General features: G+C 33.9%; 1 protein-coding gene across 5 annotated transcripts in view; it reads left to right on the top strand.

Moving 5' to 3' along the window:
• LOC110462570 (potassium/sodium hyperpolarization-activated cyclic nucleotide-gated channel 3-like) overlaps positions 1 to 27,138 on the top strand; it is a 176,459-nt gene that overhangs the window by 144,307 nt on the left and 5,014 nt on the right. For 2 of the 5 annotated variants that reach the window (XM_021516945.1, XM_021516605.1), the window contains exons 3-10: positions 6,596 to 6,759; positions 13,790 to 13,996; positions 16,619 to 16,716; positions 17,908 to 17,958; positions 21,344 to 21,493; positions 23,412 to 23,630; positions 26,043 to 26,189; positions 26,604 to 26,847. In XM_021516945.1, the coding sequence (XP_021372620.1) occupies positions 6,596 to 6,759; positions 13,790 to 13,996; positions 16,619 to 16,716; positions 17,908 to 17,958; positions 21,344 to 21,493; positions 23,412 to 23,630; positions 26,043 to 26,189; positions 26,604 to 26,847 (1,280 nt within the window). The remainder of the gene's footprint in view (positions 1 to 6,595; positions 6,760 to 13,789; positions 13,997 to 16,618; positions 16,717 to 17,907; positions 17,959 to 21,343; positions 21,494 to 23,411; positions 23,631 to 26,042; positions 26,190 to 26,603; positions 26,848 to 27,138) is intronic. The other 3 variants (XM_021516693.1, XM_021516861.1, XM_021516776.1) reach the window with 3 other exon arrangements.

Below are 27,138 nucleotides of genomic sequence, written 5' to 3'. Positions count from 1 at the left end.
ACATGCCCTTCCTTCAGCTTTACATAACGGACAGGACTTCCAGCTCTTTCTAAATGGTTTCGACTGTTTGGGACGAAACGATGCAGCGGCTCGCATAGCTTTAGCATCCTCAGTTGTTTGAAGTTCTTCTCGTAGCGAGTCGAGAGCTTGGGATATTTCCGGCTTTATTGACGCGAGCGTGCGTGATCGTAATTCTGTGCCGTAACGCTGCTTCACGAGTTTAGGAAGGTCACTGTGAATGAGCCTTAACCAGGTTAATACAACAAAATTTTCCAGAGACGGTGAAAGTTCTTCATCTTCATCAATTCGCTCACCATGATGGGTGATGCCTGAATCTCTGTGTAACAGGTTGTCCTCTGTGAACGCCATCAGCCTTTGGTATAAGTCCTCCGGTCTCTCCGTAGGTTCTAATTTAATGGAGCAAAAGTCGATTAGATGGGCCCCTGTTGACTGAAACCCATAATGAAGACGAATCTGCTGCCAAAGAAATTCAACTGACGTGGAATTTTTCACAATAGTATTTCTAGAAATTATGGGGGCATAGTTAGCAATCTGTCCTAACATTAATTCCAACATTCCCACTTTTTGATCACGTGTCCGCCGCCTTCCTTCGGGTACAGGTTCGCCATCATCCACAAAACCCCTGTGCTGTGTTGTTCTCGTTTTCTTTTGCCATTGTACGCCATCAACTAGAAACGGGGCAAAGTTTTGATCTAAAGGAAGGGTATACATGAGATTTTGTCTCCAATTTTCAAAAGAATTGACCGTTTCATTTTTTGTAAGGCACCATTGTTTCGGGGCCCTGTGCGTGTTAGCCATTTTTTTGTCAAGTGCGTTCCACAGTAGAAATGACACTACGATGCGGTTTTAGTTTGTACCTTATTGTGCGTGGACGATTCGTTTCTTCATACGTTTGTTGGAAGATGTGAGTTCATATATAGCGCTGCCACCACGCCAGTAAGAGACAAAAACCACAAACACACTTTTGCTGACACACGGCTTTACTGGGGGCCCCAACCGGAAAACGATGAGACACATGTACACTAAACTGATATGATCTAGAACCCGGTACCGGGCAGTAGATCCGGAAACATACTCAGTAGTGGCGCAGGAATAAAGAACGGCTTTATATTGAAACACTATATTTCATATATAGATAGAAACATGATACATGTAACGATGTGAAATACAAATTTGATAATAATGTTTGTGCACAAATAAAAATATAACAATGATGTTTATACAAATGTTCACAAATATAAAAATGATAACCATTCCTGTATATTTACATTTGGTGTGGCAAAGCCCTTCTATATTACTACTAAAGTACTGCCAATAGCAGCTTCATCTGATGAGACTATAACTGAAGTTGGTCTTTGCACCTCCGAACTTATGGGTATCGTCTGCTTTGATCCCGAACACCACCTGCCTGTCTCAAGTGTCTGTGTGATCAACACACAATTTTACGCCTGGATTTTTCACCAATTCAACCTTCTCCGGTTGCACGATCAACATCAATAACACGCCGGACTGCAAATATAACTCTGACCTGATTACTGCGGGCTTCCGTTGAGTGCGTGCGCCGGATTTGGTCGCAATAAAATCGGAAAATGTTTTACAACACTTGATTAGTTACTTACAAAATGTTTTTTGTTACTATTTTATGAATTGAGAATATGATATATATATAAATTAAAAACAAATTAATCATTAACGAAAGTTGCGGAGCGTGACGTCATCTGGTGCCTATCTTTGTTTCGTTCTAGATATTGACCTGACCTGACGGTAATAAGCGGGAAATTTGACATTTGGAAAAGACATAAATTAATTTTTGCTAATTCTCATTACGGAAATATAAATGTAAGCAAAAAAATGCCTAGATGGGGCAGACCAACTGGTATAACTGCCAGTTGGTCTCCCACATCCAAGTAGTTTATTGCTTAAATGCATCAATAAAAACAATAAACAGGACTCTCTCGTTGACTATAAACTTCAATCTGTAACGTTTGTGACATGGACAATTTGCATGAAGTGCAGGAGAGTAAACTATCACACAGCGTTGTAACATGAGGACAGAGTTGAAACTCAAACTTACATGTAAAACGAGAATATCAAAACTGTAACTGAAGCAGCAGCATCTGAAAACGAGGGACGTCATAATCTTCCACCCAAAATCTGAGACAGTTGCAAATCAGGTCATAGTTGGTTGACAACTATAAAATATTTTAATATAGCATGAAGCCTCTGTTTAAAAATAAACACGGACAAGAAGCTTTTCGGTTCATGAAACATCATCAAAGACGAACATTTCGTGACTCATTAAATTACCTCTTAATCACCTGATGCGTAGACTCATTAGCTCGTTTCTTTGCTTCACCTGGTTCAGTTATTATATCCTTTTTTATTGATGTCTATTTCGGACATTTCCTTTTTCGGCGTTTATTTTTTAATTTCTATTTAAAAATTGTATCATGACTTTTTGATAAATGTATTTCCGTATTCATGTTAAATTTAGTTCGTACTAAGGGTAGATTAACCGCTAGTGTGCTGCTTTGTTATCTGATCTATATGAAGGTCATTGCATCCCAGCGCTAGAGCCGAATTATCCATTAATCGAAATTTCAATCGAGGAGTGGCAAATGGTTTAGGAATGATAAATTGTCATTCCGATCCATTTAAGGGGTATTATATACCGTAACGTATAATAACATCAAGTGATGTAGATATTCTAAAGGTACAGGAACATGGTTTCATTTAATTTAATTCCGGAAAACAGTATCAAACACTGATAAGACGTAGATCCGGTCTCTAATACTTGTTAATCAAATTATCGGTTTGTTTATCTGACATGACGTCTTAGAAATGCATAAACATCGTATAGGGCTTAATAATAAAGCAACATCAATAGATTTCAAAGACCTGGTTCACTCCTTGTCAAATACAAAGTACTGGTAACACCCCAGGTCAAGTATACTGTACCGATAACACCCCACGTCAGGCACAAATGATTAGTAACACTCCGGGTTAAGTACAATTTATAAGTAACACTACACGTCAGGAACAAATGATTAGTAACACTCCACGACAGGTACAAATTATAACAGTAATAACACTCCACGACAGGTACAAATTATTAATAACACACAAGGACAGGTTCAAATTATTACAGTAGTAACACTCTACGACAGGTAAAATTGTTACAGTAGTAACACTCCACGACAGGTACAAATTATAACAGTAATAACGCTCCACGGCAGGTACAAATTATTAATATCGCACAAGGACAGGTTCAAATTATTACAGTAGTAACACTCTACGACAGGTAAAATTGTTACAGTAGTAACACTCCACGACAGGTACAAATTATTAGTAACACTGCAAGACAGGTACAAATTATTACAGTAGTAACACTCCACGACAGGTACAAATTATTAGTAACACCCTACGACAAGTACAAACTATTACAGTAGTTACACTCCACGACAGGTACAAATTATTACAGTTGTAACACTCCACGACAGGTACAAATTATAACAGTAATAACGCTCCACGGCAGGTACAAATTATTAATATCGCACAAGGACAGGTTCAAATTATTACAGTAGTAACACTCTACGACAGGTAAAATTGTTACAGTAGTAACACTCCACGACAGGTACAAATTATAACAGCAGTAACACTCCACGACAGGCCCAAATTATTACAGTAGTAACACTCCACGACAGGTACAAATTATTAGTAACACTGCAAGAAAGGTACAAATTATTAGTAACACTCCACGACAGGTACAAATTATAACAGTAATAACGCTCCACGGCAGGTACAAATTATTAATATCGCACAAGGACAGGTTCAAATTATTACAGTAGTAACACTCTACGACAGGTAAAATTGTTACAGTAGTAACACTCCACGACAGGTACAAATTATTAGAAACACACAAGGACAGGTTCAAATTATTACAGTTTTAACACTCTACGACAGGTACAAATTATTGGTAACACCCCAGTACAGGTACAATTAATGAACATCACTCCACGTCAGACACAAATTATTACAGTAGTAACACTCCACGACAGGGACAAATTATTAATAACACTGCAAGACAGGTACAAATTATTACAGTAGTAACACTCCACGACAGGTACAAATTATTAGAAACACACAAGGACAGGTTCAAATTATTACAGTAGTAACACTCTACGACAGGTAAAATTGTTACAGTAGTAACACTCCACGACAGGTACAAATTATAACAGTAATAACGCTCCACGGCAGGTACAAATTATTAATATCGCACAAGGACAGGTTCAAATTATTACAGTAGTAACACTCTACGACAGGTAAAATTGTTACAGTAGTAACACTCCACGACAGGTACAAATTATTAGAAACACACAAGGACAGGTTCAAATTATTACAGTAGTAACACTCTACGACAGGTAAAATTATTACAGTAGTAACACTCCACCACAGGTACAAATTATTAGTAACACACTACGACAAGTACAAACTATTACAGTAGTTACACTCCACGACAGGTACAAATTATTACAGTTGTAACACTCCACGACAGGTACAAATTATAACAGTAATAACGCTCCACGGCAGGTACAAATTATTAATATCGCACAAGGACAGGTTCAAATTATTACAGTAGTAACACTCTACGACAGGTAAAATTATTACAGTAGTAACACTCCACGACAGGTACAAATTATTAATAACACTGCAAGACAGGTACAAATTATTACAGTAGTAACCCTCCCCGACAGGTACAAATTATAACAGTAGTAACACTCCACGACAGGCCCAAATTATTACAGTAGTAACACTCCACGACAGGTACAAATTATTAGAAACACACAAGGACAGGTTCAAATTATTACAGTAGTAACACTCTGCGACAGGTAAAATTATTACAGTAGTAACACTCCACGACAGGTACAAATTATTAGAAACACACAAGGACAGGTTCAAATTATTACAGTAGTAACACTCTACGACAGGTAAAATTGTTACAGTAGTAACACTCCACGACAGGTACAAATTATTAGAAACACACAAGGACAGGTTCAAATTATTACAGTAGTAACACTCTACGACAGGTAAAATTGTTACAGTAGTAACACTCCACGACAGGTACAAATTATTAGAAACACACCAGGACAGGTTCAAATTATTACAGTTTTAACACTCTACGACAGGTACAAATTATTGGTAACACACCAGTACAGGTACAATTAATGAACATCACTCCACGTCAGACACAAATTATTACAGTAGTAACACTCCACGACAGGCACAAATTATTGCAGTAGTAACACTCCACGACAGGTACAAATTATTAGTAACACACTACGACAAGTACAAACTATTACAGTAGTTACACTCCACGACAGGTACAAATTATTAGAAACACACAAGGACAGGTTCAAATTATTACAGTAGTAACACTCCACGACAGGCACAAAATTACAGTTTTAACACTCTACGACAGGTACAAATTATTGGTAACACACCAGTACAGGTACAATTAATGAACATCACTCCACGTCAGACACAAATTATTACAGTAGTAACACTCCACGACAGGTACAAATTATAACAGTAGTAACACTCCACGACAGATACAAATTATTACAGTAGTAACACTCAACGACAGGTACAAATCATAACAGTAGTAACACTCCACGACAGGCACAAATTATTACAGTAGTAATACTCCACGACAGGTACAAATTATTAATAACACACAAGGACAGGTTCAAATTATTACAGTAGTAACACTCTACGACAGGTACAAATTATTACAGTAGTAACCCTCCACGACAGGTACAAATTATTGCAGTAGTAACACTCCACGACAGGTACAAATTATAACAGTAGTAACACTCCAAGACAGGTACAAATTATTAATAACACTGCAAGACAGGTACAAATTATTACAGTAGTAACACTCTACGACAGGTACAAATTATTAGTAACACACCAGGACCGGTTCAAATTATTAGTAACACTCCATTTCAGGTACAAATGATTAGTAACACTCCAGGCAATAGGTAAAAATTATTAGTAAAACTCAGCGTCAGGTATAAATTACTTGTATTGTTCCAAGTACAAAAATGGTTAACAACTCAAATGTACAAGGCACTGGATTAATCTGAGTTTAAAACACTCAAAACACTCAAAAGTACCAAGTACTGGTTACACTCATGGTTCAAAGAACTTGTAACACTACCATAAATTTCAAATCCTATATGAAACATACTATTGTGGTTTTCGCGGAATAGCGTCATCTTGAAAATACTTATATACAATTTGTAGGTTTCGCTATTGAACAAAATGTTCATACTTTTACAGAATATTAGTAACAAGATCTGTTTAAGAAATCTTGCATTTTAAATCCTAACAACGATATTGTTATATAATATCCTGGCGGCAGATACATTTTGTAAAAACAGGGTTCAAAATATTTTCAGACTACAGTGTGTTGACAAACTACCATTACAACCGCATAATGCTGTCGTTAAGTTATGTAACTTACGCATTTAACTCGCATTTATTTATGCTGATATGGTTTTGTGTGTTTCAGATTTTATTGGGATCTATTTATGTTAGTTCTTCTCATTGCCAATCTCATCATACTTCCGGTAGCCATTTCCTTTTTCAACGACGACTTGAGCACTCACTGGATCGTGTTCAACTGTATATCGGATACCGTCTTCTTTCTCGATATCGTTATCAATTTTAGAACGGGTGAGTAATATCCTCAATTTCGTATTGACTGAGCATGACCGTGTGAACCTTCCAGCAAATCAGTCTTTCAACTATTTCACGATCGCTGATCGATGTTTTAATAAAAATGAAATTATAAGTGTGTTTTTCGTAATATCGATATAATTCTTGACAAAATAGCGGAAAACATGTCCACCAATTGTCGTTTAAGCAAAGCTTATTTTTTGTTGTTATACATTAAATATTATCAGTACAATGCAAATATAATAACCTGTGATATCTATAGTCTGCAACTGTAACCATGTGTTGTAATGTCGCCATTTATTGCAATCATGTATTGTAATTCAATGCTGGTACACATATACATTATGTACATATCGGGATTATATGTAACTTTGGCCTTATCTAATATGTATTTTCCAAAATTTACAAATAGGCTAGGGGCACTAGTGTCAGCTCTGACACCTGGCGATATGATTTTGTTTGAATGTTTCGATACAAGATACAGGCAAGATACAAGATATCTCCTGTTGGGTAATCAGTTTCTATTGACAGAATTGAAGCGAAAAAGGAAACAAAATAGTAATTTTAAATCAGTAATATAATCAATATATCGCCAGCGTGACAACACATATCTAATGATACAACATATACTAAACTTAGCCTCAATGATCACATGTTTGTTCTAGAATAGGACAATAGTGAGAAACTGATATGTTAGCGACACCTATTGATATGTGCTGAATCACTTCTTTCACATTTAATTTCTTTATCACTAACTGGCTGTCTGCCCCTAGTTTTTCGTCCTTCTTCACTTGTGCTATGAACCATTTTGACTGGCATATTTGTAGTAACATTTCAGTGCACCAATTTATTATCATACTGCGAAATGACACGTTAACATTTTCTATCACACACAATTGTTGCTTGATACACGTATGTAGATATACATCACCAATCACCTTTTTCGGTCAGCTTTTTAAAATGGAGAGCCCAACATCAGATTAATTTCGTAAAGACAATACGTGTGGTTTGTGTACAAGTGAAGCCAGTCAAGATGGTTGCCTCGTCGCTAGGGGTAGATTTTGCCAGTGAAATAGATAAGACATTTTGACTAAACGCTTCAAACGTGCATTGTCAGGTATTTGTGACGACGGGGGTTATATTCAGTCAATATATCTGAAAGATAACCAACAGCAGACTTTCTCACATGGTAAGGAGTCCATGTTTGGTAGTCAGGTGCAAATGATTGGCAACACTACACCCACGTGACCTTCTACCTCTGTTTGAACTTTATTTTGCTGCCGTTGCCTCCAAATTCATGGTTCAAGGGAGACAAAAATGTTAATTTATAACTAAAAATATTATACTGACCAAGCTGCATTGAATAATTGTATATATGCATACCCCATTCATACGTATGTTATGTATATGATTATTGGATGCTTCTGTCAACATTTTATAATATGTGCGCGTGCAGTGACGTGGTGTATTAGTGCTAAAAGTTGCATCGGAATTACGTACATATCGCTCATTCATGTAAATTGTATGCTTTGTATTTATTTTTGTTTTAGGAGTAAACATTAAACAACAAATTCAATAAAACAAATTTTATCTTTTGAAATAACAAATTTAAAATAAACACCCTTTTTTTCAAACACGTAGTATGGCTCATATCAATAACGTTAACGAGCAACATATCAGTATCTTATCCTTTACAGCATGGTCTATACTACTGTTATCTGTATAAGGTTACATAATTACCGTTATTGTCCTGTAAAGCGCCTCAATTACACCGTAATATATCTAAACCAATTCATTCGAATATTGTGATTCTTTGTTAAACTTATTACTCAACACAAAATTTGTTATCCTTCAGTTTAGGCGTAACACTTAGAAAGTCTTCTAAAATACTTTTCTATTGATGAATACAGTTGTTTCAAATAGATTTAATAAAGTCTATATCACGATTGAGAATCGAACATTAAATTGGATTGAACATAAATAGGAACTATATTTCAGTAACTCGAAAAGTAGTACACACCAATAATAACATGTAAACACTTTAAAGTGAAAATTAAGGGCAGCATGCTATTCTAGATTTATGTTGCTCATTGTTCGGTGTGGATGTTTTATATAAACCACATTGTACATTTATATCTATCTATCTATATATGTATATGCGTTTGCTTTTGCTTTTATGTTCATCCCCATGTGGTTTTAGACTGATATATAAAATAAACTAATTCTGATATAACTAAAAGCGTAATATGGACCATACCCTTACTGTACGCAGTGCCGTTGTACATCCCAGTTACTACATTATAGAATGAACGCGGCGGATGCACTACTAACAAACCTCCGACAGTAAACAATGCACGTCTGAAGCAGCTAGTCACTGTTGTTTGTGCTCAAATATTTGTAGGTTAATTTCTGTACTGCATGAACTAGTATTTTTTTATATTTTGGTTCACTGTAGAGTTCGATTTTCTGTAATAAAATTAGTTTTGTATTTCGTTTAGATGCTGAAAAAATACGTACAATAGCTATATATTTTTCTTTTGTGTTGTTGTAAGATTATGTTAACACTTGATTACATTTCAGTTCTTTGATTTGTTAAATTTTAATCATTATTTTGATATTCATCTTTAAGAAGTATATATATGATGAAATCGCATCAGTTGATTGTGTTAGTATTTGCCTGAATAAAGACTAACATATGTTTTAACACTGCATACACTTAACGAACCATCCTTGTACCCTTGCGTTATCAACCTGACCGCGAGGTTTATATGTTTCGAAGAAATAGTTGTGTGTCGATCTAATTACCCTTTATGTATATGACTTATTGTAAACTATCATGTGTTCGTCGGTGGCATGGTTATTTTAATGAGGCTAATTACAATGATGGTTGTGAATTCAGGTATCAATAGAGGCGACATATATAGTTTCTTTCATCAGGTATACAATGTACGGAAATAGATATGTGTATCAAATGTCCATTATCCGATACAAACAAACATAGGTACAATCTTATAAGGGTTATTTGTCTCATTTATCGTATGTCTACAAGCATGAACCGTGACGGATATCATACAATATTGTATATGGCAACATGTATAAGATAACGCATACCTTTAAAGTTTATTTGAATCAAACTCAATAAATAGTATCAACTAAGATATCATCAATCTTCCTGTAGCTGCAAAGGCCTTTACTTTGAAAATATGTATAAATTTGGAAAATAGAAAATTTTGTTGACATTGATTTGATATGAACAAATTATCCGTCTCGGATCATTCTTTAATTTAGACAACGAGGATGAAATAATAAGTTTTACTTTCATGTAAATTACGAACATCATATAACTTTCAATTTCAAACCTCAAAGTTTGTTAACTAACTCGACTTTAAGACAATATAAACTATCGTTATTAACCTGATATTAAGTCATTATTTTTTTATATTCAAAAGTGTACCTACATTGTTTGCTTCCACATGTTTGGTCATTTTACGTAACGTTTAAAATCAGGTTTCCAAATCAGCCATGACGATGAAGAAAACGTCAACAGTAAGTTCTACATATAGGTATTTCACCAGATTGCTCATATTTACACTATACCAACAGTCCACTTCACTTGACGGTTTGGCAAGATGATGTGTATTACGGAACAGACAAAACCTGCATTTTGTGACGTAATTACATAAATCCACTAGAGAGTAGATAGACACGTATGGATTGTTAATTAACAAATGTTAACAGTTTTGTAGAGTGTTTAGGAATGACACTAACATCATTGCCTTTATATGATCGCAATACGAAGCACAACTATTAAGCCAATACAAGATATATAATGACGTGGTGGAATATTAATATACACGTGTGCCTTTGAGAAGCACTGCATCAATTTATCTAAATATATATTAACAAACACCCTGTTTCTTTTCTATTCGAATTGTATGCTTTACTTTTAAATATGTATCTTTATCCGTTTTCAATGTTACGGTGCTCTTTATTTAATGAATTTGATATATCAGTGTTTGGAATTAAATATTCAGTATTTTCAGTTTTCCTCTTTTTATCCCATCATTTATTTTGAAAACTTGTTGCTAGCAACGGTGAATTATTATATCTTCCGATTTCAGCAAATTTATTATCTACTGTATTGTTGAAAAATTGAAAATTGTTAGTATAAATTGTTGGTATATTTGTATATATTCATCAGTTCGTTACGTTGTACGTTTTGTGCTGTACTATTATGATAAATACTTTGAAACAATAAACTAGAAATGTTTATAAGATATTATAAGCAATAGAGCAGCATACATGTAAGAACGAAACGAAGTATTAACTGGATGGAGTGTAATGCTATCTGATTTTCAAATAACAAACAATAAAACACAGAACACGTTATAAAGTGTGTTAGACGTCATTAACGGCGAATAGTTGGTAGGATAGATAGTTCCTTCCCATTAGAACTAGATAAAATAGTACTGCCTGCGTAGTGTTAAACAGTTTACCAATATTGTTCATTCTTATTAACATGTAGCTTTGTAGCAATGTCGTATGTTTATAGGAATGTGAACTATGGTTTCTGTTTCCGTAATAGTTGATAGTTTGTTGTTTTAGTTTTGTCCAATGACTAATTACGTAAGTGCCAGATATCTAGTAAGCAAGTATACCGACTCTGTTGCAACTTTAACAAATTATTGTGTCATTTTGAAAATGATCAAAATCCACATACACATAATTTGATTCGAATATGAATAAACGGTATTTATTTCGTATCTATTGTTTCCTTTTTAGTGCATTATCAATTCATGTTAATTAAAAATATTATATGATATAACTTAACATTTGTGTGGTTTTATTATATTAATTTCATGGTCATTTTAATTAGAGTTGAAACAGAGTTTAAACCTTTGCAAATCAGAAACGAAGAAATAAGAATTTGTCTTGATCATTCTGATACAGAATGATAAGCTTTTCCTCTAGTTTAGTGTAGAATACGATACGTTATATTGGGTCTATACTTTATCTGTTGTTCCATCTTAATTTATAACAATTGTATTTTGTGCTGTTTTATCATAACGTTGGTATCTTCTGATGTTTCATTGTAACGTTGAGAAATTGTAATGATAGTACCCTTTATGATGTCCTTTTGGTACAATGACACCTTTGGTGTTTCATTATAACACTGGAACCTTTTGTTGTTCCGGTATAATTGGTTACACCTGTACACGTACCTTCTGTTGTTCCGTTGTGACACTGGTACCTTCTGTTGTTCCGTTGTGACACTGGTACCTTCTGTTGTTCCATTGTGACACTCGTACCTTCTGTTGTTCCATTGTGACACTGGAACCTTCTGTTGTTCCATTCCAAACAAAACTGTTTACAACTGTACACGTACCTTCTGTTGTTCCGTTGTGACACTGGAACCTTATGTTGTTCCGTTGTGACACTGGAACCTTCTGTTGTTCCGTTGTGACACTGGTAGCTTCTGTTGTTCCGTTGTGACACTGGTAGCTTCTGTTGTTCCATTGTGACACTGGTAACTTTTGTTGTTCCATTGTGACACTGGAACCTTCTGTTGTTCCGGTGTAACTGGTTACAACTGTACACGTACCTTCTGTTGTTTTATTATGGCAGTTGTACCCTTTAATGTTTCAATGTAACACTGATACATTGTAATTGATTTTCCGTGGTTACAATGGCGCTTTCTGATGCCCTATTTTTATAGTTGTATTTTCTATTTTCATTATGACACTGGTACCTTCTGTTGTTCCATTGTGACACTGGTACCTTCTGTTATTCCGTTGTGACACTGGTAACTTCTGTTGTTCCATTGTGACACTGGTACCTTCTGTTGTTCCATTGTGACACTGGTACCTTCTGTTGTTCCGTTGTGACACTGGTACCCTCTGTTGTTCCATTGTGACACTGGTACCTTCTGTTGTTCCATTGTGACACTGGTACCTTCTGTTGTTCCGTTGTGATACTGGTACCGTCTGTTGTTCCGTTGTGACACTGGTACCTTATGTTGTTCCATTGTGACACTGGTACCTTCTGTTGTTCCATTGTAACGATGGTATCTTTTGATGTTTCATTGTACCATGGGTACTTTTGAATCACAATATTTATTATAAACTACGATTATCAGTTGAATATCAAGTTTGTCCTTATTACTTAAAAGTATGGACCCATTGTACAAGGACGAGCTAGTATTGTTTGTTCTTTAATGCATTTCATTTTGATTTATTAGCAAATAGTTGCGATTATGGTTTAAATATAACTGCTGGCTATGTTGTAATTATTTTCGGTATCATATATCGAAATTATCATTTAATATTTACACCCGTATACATTGTATGCTTTGTCCATTCCTGAAACGATTACAGCGTTAGAAAATATCATTTAATAAGCTAAGTTTATACGTTGTACATAATGCTTCCATTGTCATATAATTGTATTATCATTTAATGAAGAATACCAATGCGTTATTCCCAACTCTTTGTTTTAGATTTCTTTTCATTTTATCAAAGATTATTTATATTTCTAGAGTATTTATCTTGTGTAAGATATTTATCAAGTTAACTTCCATCAATTATTTAATTTACATTTTACATTTATTGCTATTCTTTCAATATATCACCACAATGTTATTTGACATAAAAGTATTATTCCTATTATTTTAATTGCAGTTAATACTATTTTAATCCTATATCAGCGTTTATAAATAGATGTAATCGATATGCAGCGAAATTAAGGATTTATCCCTATATTGCGTTACACATATGTTATTGTTTCCCCCTTTTTTATCTGCTTATCCTGTTCCTATACTCTATAACATGCAGCTTTGTTGTTTTCCTATTTATTTCAATGTCAATTAGTATGTGTCTTGTTCAAAGCTTGTGATCGAGATATATTTTATTTTTTTAAAAATGGATATAATGTATGTGCTTTCAATCATTTATTAAATTGAAATATGCATTTGTCGCTTTTCGGCATTCCGAATGATTTCCTAACGCCTATTTTCACATTGTCTTTGCAGGTGTGATATTAAATGACTTCGCAGATGAAATCATATTAGATCCAAAACTAATTGCAAGACATTATGTCAAATCCTGGTTTTTCCTTGATTTGATAAGTTCAATTCCAATGGACTATATTTTTCTTATGTGGGATGCAGAGGCAGATTTCAACCAGCTTTTCCACGCAGGTACGACAGCTTCAATGGGCCCATCTCCATACTGGCAAGGTGATCATTCTCGTATTTTATCTCTCAAACGACGCCAAGTTAAAATAGGCTATCCATTCATGTTCCATTCCTACTTTGTCTTATCCACTTGACCATTTTCATTATAAGGGTGGGGCATTGCTTGCTGTAGACATTGCGGCATTCACTGTTATGTTAAATGTGCACGTCAGTGTGACAATAACGACGTATCCGCTGCCTGCTGCTAGTGTCACTGCCTGACAAACTCAAGCTTGATTTTTTGTGTTGGATAATGTTGCTTCATATTGGTCTAGAATTCATAGGAATTATATGCATGGCTGTTAATTGATATTACAATACGTGTGAAATTGTGGATATTTGAAAATAAATTTATCAAAACAAAAATTAATAAAATATGTAAACTATTAGTATTATATTTAGTGATCTTATTTACCAGATATTAAATAGTTTCACTAAAGCAAAAATGTAATTGCGTTTTTAGAAAAGATTTAGTTGGCTGCTGAAGCAAAGCACAGTAACTGTAGGATATAATTTAGTTTATTAGTTTTGTGTCACTGTAAATATCTAAAAATGTGATAACAAGTTTAAACGGGAATTGCATTTGGCAATAATTAATGTTAACCAAATAGGATATCGTTATAGCAAATATAGATCACATTCGTAGCAAAAGCATGTTCGGATGAAGCCTCGAGATAGACATTAGGACAGGAGAAATGAATCATATTGTTTGTGGATAACAAGCAAACTATCGATTTGCTGCACCATGTACCTAACATAGAAATGTGGATTTTGCGTTTATATCAGGAATCAAATGCCCTGCTTGCACCTTTCCACCTGTCATGTCCTGCACCTATATTATACATGTATAACTGTTAGCCGTATATACCCCAGTGATGTCCTTTATACTGTATATGTATGCACACGTGTATTGGTACGCTTGGCTTTATAACTTTACTATTTCTTCTTCTCAGAAAGGTCAACAGACGTCTATATGCAAATGTGAGAATGGTCGCCTTACAGTTTCATCATCATTTTTTTTAAATTTATTTACCTATATAACATTATCTTATCATTAATATAATGTTGTGCCGTTTTAACACATTTCGTAAATTTAACAGTTTAATATCTATTTTATTTACTTAAAGGGCCATTACAGATCAGTTAAGAGAATATTTATTTGATATATCGGAATTAAAACTTGTGTTCGATTAAATCATGTTTATTAACATAGTGTTTAGAAAAAGTTGATGTCTCATGAAATTTACAACATGAAACACGTTACATAGATTTTGTACGTCATCAGATTTGTCAAAATCTGTTCTGTTATGGTCTGTGTTGGTCCGTCCACGTTCTGCATGCTTCATTTGTCTGTCATCGAAGTATGTCTGCTATGTCGGGTTTATTTTGTGGACCAGTTACTTTTTTATTCACTTTTGGATTTTGTTATGTTTCAGGGTAAATTTCATTGTGTGACAAAAAAATACCCGTATGAAAACGAATCGTTGATAATTAATATAATAGCGTAATAAAAGCTTTGATGTTTCCGTGTTTGTACCAATGACATTCACCACCATACTGCTCATCTATATCAAATGACACTTTCATGTATAATAGTATTCAAGCGAAAAATGCATGCAGAGTTTTCATAAAACAGTATATGAAATATGTTTCACATTCGTTATATGTCCACACTACCATCATATTAATGCTATCACAAACACCAGAATGTTGTAACGTGCACATGGGTTGCACATTCTTGCGATGCTGATTGCTAATAAATATATCTTTAAAGCCATCATTTTGATTTTCACCTTTGTTTATCGTAATTGCTGTGTTGCAATGTTACTTTATCACAGCACCAAATTCAAATGGCTTTTCTATAAGTCATGAATGCAATGATCTAGGTGCACACGTCACAAATACTATGACGTCATAATAGTAATGGATACCACTGATCCCGTATTGAAGATGATGGTTCCATTCATTAAATTTACATACACGATTCGTGCACTTATTTGAACCAAATACAATATTGATATTATGTATTTTCCCATAAGATTGAGATGTGAAATATCATAAATATATTTATATATTGAACTGTTTTCGATTTTTACTCTTAGTCAATATGAATACCATCTGCAAATGACCAATTCCGTGACGGGCAATGTGTCATTTTCAGTTAGAAATAACATTGACTAACTATAAATACCAACTCAAATGTATTGCTTACATTATTTCGATATATCACTAATTCCACTTTTCAAAACGTTATTGCCTAATTCAAATAATGTTCTCTGGTTAGCATGTGTGTACGATTGATTTTATTCTTCGGTTAACAAACAAATGAAATAAAAAATGATGAGATTTATACCAACTATTAACTTTACTTGTGGGTTTTTTCACATTTCTTAACTAACTTTGATGTCAAGTAATGTGTAGTCTTCTTTTCTTTTACATTGCAATTCAGTCTTTGTATTTTGTTTGCTATATCTGTGATTTGGATTTATAATGTAGTCTTTGTCATTCACTAAATATGGTGTCTGTAGCTGTAACAATATAATCAGCATTAACGCATCTCATAGGATATATCAACATACAACATATTAATACAATGCAAAGGTGTGCTTTATCGGTTTGTTCCAGGGAGAGCACTCCGAATGCTGCGCCTGGCAAAGCTGCTTAGTCTTCTCAGACTCCTCAGATTGTCCCGCCTCGTGCGCTACGTTCAGCAATGGGAGGAGGTAAGACGCGACCCCCGGTTGCCATTCCGAACGCGTCCCAGGGTTACCAAAGCTCTGGTTCACAGCAATTTGATGTTTTTGTTTCAAACTTATATTCTTTATTTTATATGCTAGTTGTTTATCATTTGTTGATTGTTCTTTAAGATTTGTTGATTGTTCTTCAAGATTTGAAAAAAAGTGGTATAGATGTACTTTAATTATTTATATCTAATTTCAAATCTAAACAGACAGAAAGTGGACAACACATAATTTATTTCTTATCAGTATACACTCTCTTTAACTTTTTTATCTGTCTTTTAATTTCAAATTTCAAATATGTTTATAGGTTAACTATGTTACACATTTAGTTCATAAACTTATGTTTGTTTTCCTTTTCTTACCTCCCTTCATTCTTTTTTCTATCTTCATTCTAGCATATGGCAAAAAATGTACGGTATACGTATACTAGCACCATAGTGTTCTGTGTAGCAATGTTGAAGTAGAACGAAATTATAAAATACAGAATGAAACCAAAAAAACCAACAAAGATATAATATGCTTCTCTCAAATCCCTTACTCTACAGATATACACTTTCACTTTTTTGAAAAAATATTGGCACTTAGAACTCACAGTACTGTAGCACAGAATCTATCCACTGTTTTTGTTCTAAAAGGGAGGGAAGTGGCTATGCTAAATCAATTTGCTTTTACTTTTGTCTATCTCTCTAATCCACACTAAATCTGGCTCTTATGGGCACCTTTCACATTATTTCTGCATGCATGATTTAACCCATATGGCGTACTTTATGTCTCTTTGTTATATATTTTGCGCATGAACATTAGATAGTTATTGTTTCGTTGTCTTGGTATCTATTTACTAACTCGCCTCACCTAAGATTGAAACTATATACATGCTTAGACCAATAGATTTCAATACTTCAAGTTAGGTTTCCATTTAACAATTTTGCAGCATTTAAAATATTGTGAGCCATTGATGTGCTACTGAAATGAATTTTGTGAATATATACACGAATCTTTTTTACTCTATATGTCGGCATGAAGTAATGCAAAAAATAGATTAACACTAAACTTAATAACTATAATAACGGAACAATTTCCATCTTAACTGAACGTTTTGCTGTTAAGTGGATTGTCTCTTAAATGCTTCGTATTAAGCATGCTATGCAATTAAGACATTTGTTTTCCCATCAGTTTGAAGGAAGCCCCTGTTTCGCAATGTGCGGACGTCGCAGACGACCCGGGGTGAGTGCCTTTCAGTAGGAGTGATTTACAGACCAATTTATCTCTGCTTTATATAGTAGCTGCGATTAAATTGGCCATTGTTATAATATTGCTTGCATTACGGCGTTACTTTTAGCACTTACCCCTGCTGACGTAGCTGCACGAGACAGCGAGGTATTTGGGTTGTGTGTTTGCAATTTATTTATTTATTTTTATCCCTACAATAGATAAAGAGAACATCTACATTTACGTGACAATCAGCTCCTATATCGCAACAGTATATTCTATACCTTATTGCTTACAAACCAGTGTCTCTAGATGTAAATATTCTGATAAATCTTAGCGAAAATGTATTACTAAGGGTCAGTACGTTAGGGTACAGATTGGTATACAAAGAGGTCTACTACATAGTTCAAACACTGTGGCACAATGACACAGCTGGATGTTTAGGTAACAAAACGTGTGTCATATAGATTTCAAGATGTAATAAGTTTATGATACAGTTATATTTTTTTTTGCATTAGTTCATTCGTATGTAACACTTGTCGATTGTTTATTTAACAAAATGTGTTACGGTTATTATGTTACCTATATGGTGCTTTAGTAACAGATACCGATGTACACGGATTTTGACAAAATCATAATAACTCACCGTTATTTTACATTGGAATGCATGAAATGTTAGTAGAATGTAAAAGCCGTTGAATGATGATATAATGTTATATGGGGACAATTTGTATAGCTTACACAATGTTTTAGTCTTGTATGTATGAATCGATCACTTAGCTATTGCATCTCGATTTAAGTTGATTAACGTACTTGTTGTATTGACATATGTACAGTTTAGTCAGTTAACGTACTTGAAGGCACATACCATGATAACTAAATACAAAACAATGCACTATGGTAAGTTATCACTGTAGCTCAGTTGCTTTTGCCCTATTTTCTATTGCACATTATACACACAATTACACGTAACTTACTCTGCACGCGTATCTAACATAACACTTTTAACAACTATGTTTTATTATGTGTGTGTATGATTCATATATACCAATCCGACCGATACATCTGCGAGACACGTTTTCTGTACTACTGGTTTTAAATATACTTCAACATAACTTTAAGACAAATATTTAACTAACATTATTTGTACATTATTTTCGCATTATTTCAACTGAGTGAGACCTTTGTAATACGCTTATATTATTTTATGCTGACGGAATAATGTGAATCATTGCAGCAAGAAGTTGCAAAATAAATGTCATTTTTTGTTGTAATTCAGGCTGTATTACTGTACATCAGTTTTCGCAAACACCTATTTCAATAGTCAGCTTTAGAAGAATTATGCGTGAAAAAAATGGATTTCTCGTGACATTGGTATTCGTAATCAACATGAATTTACGAGAGAAGATATCTGTCGATATTTGAAAACTTAGCAGTTTGTAAAACATGTGCTGTTATTATTGATTGTATATGGGTATCATCAAAACATCATAGCATGATAACAGTGGTCCACTTTTATTTATATTTATCATACTTTTTATTTGAAGTCTGATTTAATTAGTAAATCTGTATATAGAAGAGCAAGCATAGGTTTCCAATTCACCTAAGATCTATGGAATGAATCTACGAATTTTTTTTAAATACAAAATCTTGACGATGTTCAAAAATCCAATATGAAATGGGATCGAATGTAAAATTTTGTTCATCGCATAACCAAATATTCAAATAGTATTGCATATACTCATGAAAACATCTTGAAATTGAAATATCGACCTTTTGGCTCAAGGGTTTTTCATATCTGACTTTACAAAACTTTGGAACGGACTGGACGCCATGACTTTTCCTAGTTGTGACGACACTCGTAAAATAATGGAAACCTTAAACCAATCACAGCGATTCCATGTGGAATTAAAATAGTATTGAATTTATTAATTAAGTGTTGGGACAATAATTGCAGGAAAGTTAAATGATAAATAGAATATTCCATTTACATTATATGAAAAATAGTTTACATGTATCAATGTATGTGCGTATTAGATTATTTCATTTCATCCCTATGCATCATTGTATATGTTCATTTAATGTAATGTTATCATTTTTGCTTTAAATCGAAACATATATGAAAGATTTCGACATTTCAGTTTGCTGGTTATTTTGTTTGTGTCATTTAACCTCCGATATATCCGACTTTCTGTGCAATATTTAGTACGTTTTATATAATCTTTTCATTTGATTGCAAATTCTTCACTAAGCACAATATTTAACCAAATACATAACAATGCACAAGTGTATTAATCCACTTCCCTCCCTCGGACATAAGTACATTTAGCCGCCTATACAAGTACTCTTTATACACTCTCCTACCGCTGTTATCTTCCTTGCTGGTGTTTACGTTCCAGTCAAACACGTTGTTATATTAAAATTGTCCCTCTTAACATTGAAATGAAAAGCGTAGTCCGTACTTTTTTACAAGTTCGGAAGTATTCGCACCTTTGGTTCAAATAGTTTTATTACAATTCTACTCAAAACCATATACTATTCTTTCACTCAAAATGTATATTTATCTTATCACTTTCATGATCCTACCCTACTTCTATCAAACCATTTCCATTGTTTAACATTCCGGGTGCGTTTCTATTGTATATTTATCATTTTTCCATCTCTTATTTTCAATCAAATTAATCGGTACGGCTTTTTGTCAATACCAGTATAAGTTTCCCCTTTGTGATCTCTACTATGATAAGATGATAAAATATCAAATCTCAGTGACTTATCATGTCACACAATAAAAAAGAAATGTGTATTACTTCTAACCAGAATTGACATCAAAACAACAAATGTATGTACAAATTTGTCATGAATTCCTTTTGTGATGTACTGTTAAACCTCAATCAATGCTCCTCGTTCCATTTGCTTCCTCGCTTATTATTTTTTCTAATTTTTAAAGAATGTGTTATACCATTCCCTCAGTTTATTACCAAACCCCTTGATATTACTCAACTTTCTTTGAACAATAATGATGGCAGCATAACGAGGTTTTACAGTACGAACATAAAAGCGATCTTTTATACCACTGTTATCCATATGAAACCTACCCTGCTGATACCGTTGATGGTCTTCTTTGATATAACTGTGATATTGTATTATATTGTGCTGAATAATCTGGATTATTTCATTTACAGTTGTAAGAAGACAGTGTATTAAAATATGGTAATTTCCATTGGCTTTTAGTATTTACATGGAAGTTTAAGCGGATTTTCAACCTTGTTTCCCCAATGCTCATATTGGGCCATTAGAATGGTTGTCTTCAGTTTGTCATACCAATCTCTCAGGACTATTTAGAGGATTGCTTGACAGGAAATAAAGATTTGTTATACATTATCTACTTTTGTGTTTGCAGTTTTTAGCTTTCGCAGGGAAGTTCATGCGGATCTTCAATTTACTATGCCTAATGTTTCTATTGGGACACTGGAACGGATGTCTCCAGTTCCTAATACCGATGCTGCAGGATTATCCTGACGATTGCTGGGTGTCTATTGAAGGGTTGAAGGTTTGTAGTTTTGTAGACAGTAAGCTTTGTGTAATCTACTGTTACATGTACATCCCTCCAGGTACGTGTGTGCCCTTGATGTATGTATTAGTTACACTATGATATAAACATTCATTGTGTTATCGGTTGTATTAACTTATGACTACCTTGCTTTTCTAAATACTCTTATATAACTTCTGATTTGTATTTCGAGGCTTTGTATACAGACCACTTAACACATACTTCTGGTTGCTTTTCGATATTATTGTGATAATCATTTCGCATAGCTAACACTGTTGATTCCTGTACATAATTCAACGTTTAATTACTATCAGGTTATAGATACACATATGTTGTGCATTGCAAAATACCGTATCAATTATCAAATTAAGCAAATAAAAGCTTAAAAGGATATTTCTAAATTTTAAAAAATAAATGTACAAAACTAAATATTATTTTATTTTTGTTTCGAAAGTAACACTTGCCGGTAATCTAAACGACGCGAAGGTATCCCATCTTATTCCTGTGATAAAATAGGACATTTTTCAAAACTGAAGATAGATACCTGACGAATCCTTAATATAGTGACAGTTGTTTTATATAATGGGAATCTTAAGAACAAATATAGGTGCGCAATAAAGCAATACTACATAAGTGTTCATCTGTCGTCTCAGATTGCACTCGTTTATCGCGGAAATGAATAATTTGCTCTCGGACTAAAGCTATTATGAAATATATCTATTCGTGCAATGTATTCGTGTAATCAGAACGTCAGTAAAAAAAAAAGCTTGTAAAGTATCGTATGTTCATATTTCATTTGACCATATTTAAAATAAATAAAAAAATTATTTATATCATGGTTCGTTTTCGGCATTTTTACAACTTTCAAGAAAAACAATAATAATATAAACAAACCTGCATATGATTAAATTCTACTCTTGACAGATAAAATGCAATCGTAGCTGTTCACACCTTACAATGCACAAGTATCATTTAAAAGCATGGAAATAGGATTTCGAGAAGCTAAAAAAATGCCCAACAGATACATACCCTTTGTCGCTATAATGTCAGACCTGGGGATATTTCTAAGGACAAAATTAATAGCATGTTTGATTAGATGCGTTCGTGTCTTCCATAACATAGCATAGACAGATAAAAGTTAGGGGGAATGCACATATAACACAACGCCAGCACACAGGTCCGAAAGAACGTCAACCATTGTTAAAACCACAATGTTAACTGTCAAAATCAATAATATTAGTCACTCCCACAAGAGTTTTGTGTCATTCGGACTTATTCTTTTCGTATTTAGTGTCCAGTTGTTTTCCTAACGTCATGAACAAAAATGGAATTTATATGCTGGTAAAGCATTTGTACAATGAGAGCCGCGCATAAACAGCAAAAAATAATAATGCACCAGCTAATTCAGTTTGCACCGTTAGGTAAGACAGACTGTACAGTGTACCAATACACACGTTCAGACTTATCGCTAACATGATAATATGTACGAAATGGAAAATAAACCTAAAATCATGCAGAATGTATACACTAAAAAATTCATTAAGTTACAGACATTTATTGTAATAATAAATATATATGAAGAGAAAAATTGAATTTCTATAAATCATGTCTATTGATTGACCATCTATGTTGAAACTATCTTCGGGGACTTTGAAATTTCTATACCATCATCAACCAATAATTGCTTACTCAATTTTTAATAACCCATCACAAAATGGAGGCTATTTAACAATATATGAGTACCAGTTTAAAGAAAGGCCCTGCTATCTATGTTTACAATATAATCCCACATTGGTCAACTTCAAATGATATCACATGCCAGTCATTTTTCAACCATCTGTATGTGAAAGTATGCCAGTCATTTCTTTTATTATCATTATCATTTTATTTATATCACGTCGATTTATTTTTATTCTAGGAAGCTCATTGGGCTGAACAGTACACATGGGCTTTATTTAAAGCCCTTTCCCACATGCTTTGCATTGGTTATGGCCGGTTTCCACCCCAGAATATGACGGACACTTGGTTGACAATACTGAGTATGCTCAGTGGTGCCACATGCTATGCACTATTTCTTGGTCATACCACCACCATTATCCAGTCCTTCGATACATCGAGACGACTTTACAATGAAAAGGTATTGACACAAAACACTAGCATGCAATGTCTTATAAAATTGAATGTGTGCACAATTAAATAGCACAAATTTTGAACCCTTACAATGATCATTGTGAAAGTTGTTTTCAGCAACAATTACATTGTTTACTCACAGGTAATGTTAATTTCCGGGAAATAAATTAAGGAATCCATTTCTTTTTGGTAAACGAGTACCATTGTTTGCATCCGTTAAAATATATCAAGCGTTAATATCCGTTCGACTCCTCGCGCTGCAACAATAATAAAAATAAAAATCAGCACATGGAAACAAAATGAATCATGCTTGAAACGTAATATTGTATATTGTCAGTTCTACATATTTTTTAAATGTAACGAAAAGTCGATCATGCTCGTGTCGGATAATAGACCCCTTGATGCGGTGGCATACAACTTCGCATGTGTTGTTGTATTGATATGTATGTATTCCACAAAATAATCTAGCTTTGCAAAGTTTCACACAATATGGTGCAGATCTCTGTCGATCATTTACAATATGTGCATTGTTAAATTTCCAAATATGTTAAGATAGTAGTAAGTTTCCTCCATTTCAGCTTTTATTGATATTTAAGAATACACCCTCATCATTTTCAAAGTATCTCACTTTTTCCTCAAAGCAATCTGAGTGAATGCTGACCAGAAGAAAAAAAAGATTATCGAAGCCGACATAATTTATTTAACTACAATGTATCAAATTATGTGAAGTTTATCTATAATAAATGTTTAAGTCAAATTTAACGTTTAGATACATTAGCAAACAAATCCATAAATTGATCACAGAAAAGGATTTCAGATAGTTCTAGCTTAAAACCATTAATCAAAGATTAAATGTTACTGATATGAACTACATAATCTGTTGTGAGTGTCATTTGGCTACCTTATCTCCTTTTTAGGGAAAGCGATGAAAAACTTTTAAAGCTTTTAAAAGTGTCTACAGATAAAATGGAATTCATGTTTTTCCGTAATCGCTGTGAATGAAACATTAATTCTTCATTTGAAATTGTACAAACATTAGGGTGTCAGTTTGCTGACTTAGCTTCATATACCCCTACCTCATACTTCCGGGGTAAACGGTCCCATTCAGTTAGGTTGTCCGTACTATGGTATCAAGCTCAGATTTGATTATACTTCATCGGTTCAGACTTATACATGAAATAGTTAAAATGACAATAATTCCTTTTCTCGTAGGGCTACTTTTCTATCCTCATTTTTATAATTAGAGCACAAACAAAAACATTGAGTGAAAATATACCTTAATTTTAAAACATATGCGGTTGCTTTGTTCCCCAAAAACCTTACAAGAAAAAACGATGATGTATGGATGTATGAATTTGTAATGATATTTAGTTAAGTATGTTGATTTCCATAATCAAATAATTTTGGAATGCCTGTAAACCCGACTAATAAAATGAGGGAAACATGTATGACTTCTTATCAAAATCAACATCGAAGTGAGAAGGGGCATACAAAGAAAGTGTGTCTATGTAATTAACAACGCTGTGAAAGAGGGAGTGTCAACAATGTGTTACCTTGACAAATATCAAAAACTCAGTCAATAAGGAATTGTCAACATCGTGTTAATATTTCGTAAAATGAAGGGCCCAGTGAAACGCAGTTTGTCAACAGTGCGTTACTAACAACGCCGTGAAATGCATTGACAGTGACTGGTAACTATGTAACAAAATCAACAACGCAGTGATATACATTGTGACAATAACTGGCAACAATGTAACAAAATCAACATTACAGTTAGCTAGAGCACGACAATAATGTGTGACTTGTAACAAAATAAACAAACCAATGAAACACATTATGTCAGCAATTTTAACCATGTAGCAATATCAACAAAACAGTGAAACGATGCGTAGCAACTATGCATAACTACGTAGGGAAATAACAACATATATTGGCTTTCCTCGCAACTCTATTGATTGCTTAGTCATTATGTGGTTATACCTAAACTATTGAAAGGTGGGTTTTTTTTCTAGCCTTATAGTGTCTTGTTTGTCATTTACTATTAACACATTCATACATAGCTGAAAACGTGCCAATAATAATCCGATAATGTACGGTTCAGCGGAAGTAAATATATCGAATATAGGTTTTTTAATGCAATACTTAGCTATTTTAAAACTAAAAAAAATATGTTTGGCTTGAGTGCTTTTAATAATAAACCACGCATCGAAAACAACAAATCCCGGCTGCCAATAACCCTATTGGACAGTTCTGATGTATATAATGGCTGTGCTATTAGTACTTGTACTAGTGATTGTACTAGAAGGTGTGTTTACTTCCTGTTTTCAGAACCTCCCACTGTAACAGGAGTTCATTGTCCATTAATCACCGTAGGGTTTTGTTCGCGGATTGATCTCCCTTATTTATTTCTTACCTACAGTTCAAACAAGTGGAGGAGTATATGATATACCGGAAATTACCCCGGCGATTGCGCCAGAAGATATCGGAGTACTATGAACACCGATACCAAGGGAAGATGTTTGATGAGGAGAACATTCTCATGGAACTGAACGAATGTCTAAGACAGGTTAAAATACTTTTCATCGTCATTACCGAGTGTTCCACTGCATATCGTTTATTTTATAAATACTTTTATATTTGCTTCATGTTGTAATGATTGTATTGTCACTTCTATATAGACGTCATAATGCAGAAATCATATGATGTTATACATATGGTTTATATCGATGCAGGTTGCGATTGTGGTATCGAATATTAATAAATGATTTGTTTAATAATTCAGAAATGTTAATGATTTTTAGTAATGGAATGATCTGTAATTCGAAGATATTTCTTTTCTCCAGAAAATCATCAAATATTTCCTGAAATGCCGTTTCTGTATCTTCTAGTATATTCAACCCTAATCACATAACTAGCATGTACTACAAGTATATCACCTTAGATATATACACACCAGCTGATCTCTTTATTTTATTTCTAGGATATTATCAACCACAATTGCAGGGCACTAGTGAAGTCAGTGCCGTTCTTTACAAATGCCGACCCCCAGTTTGTGTCGGAAGTTATAAGTAAATTGATCTTTGAGGTTTATCAGCCTGGTGATTTTATTATACGCGAAGGTACAATGGGAACCAAAATGTACTTCATATCTGAGGGTATTGTGGACATTATCACAATCGACAATGAGGTAGCTACGTCTCTGTCCGATGGGTCTTACTTTGGAGGTGAGTGCACACTCTATAACCAGTTCACTATGTAGACAACAGTTACATCAATTTGATGGAGGATGCTTAATAGTCACTTGTTTAAAACCATTTGATACATCATCTATTGCACGGGTCTAACTAACAAGCAATGTTTTGATAATTTGATAATATAACTATGAATTGATGACGTACCATGTTTGACATATGAACAGTAAACCAAAATTATTATATCTATTATATATTACTTTTACGGTAATACAAACTAATTCTGAGTCTTCTTCTTATTTCCAAAACACGTTACAAGTTTAG

Source organism: Mizuhopecten yessoensis, unplaced genomic scaffold (genome assembly GCF_002113885.1).
Source record: "Mizuhopecten yessoensis strain PY_sf001 unplaced genomic scaffold, ASM211388v2 scaffold207, whole genome shotgun sequence".
NCBI lineage: Eukaryota > Metazoa > Mollusca > Bivalvia > Pectinida > Pectinidae > Mizuhopecten > Mizuhopecten yessoensis.
Note: the sequence above shows the minus strand (reverse complement) of the source record. Positions and strands in the feature narration are given on the sequence as shown.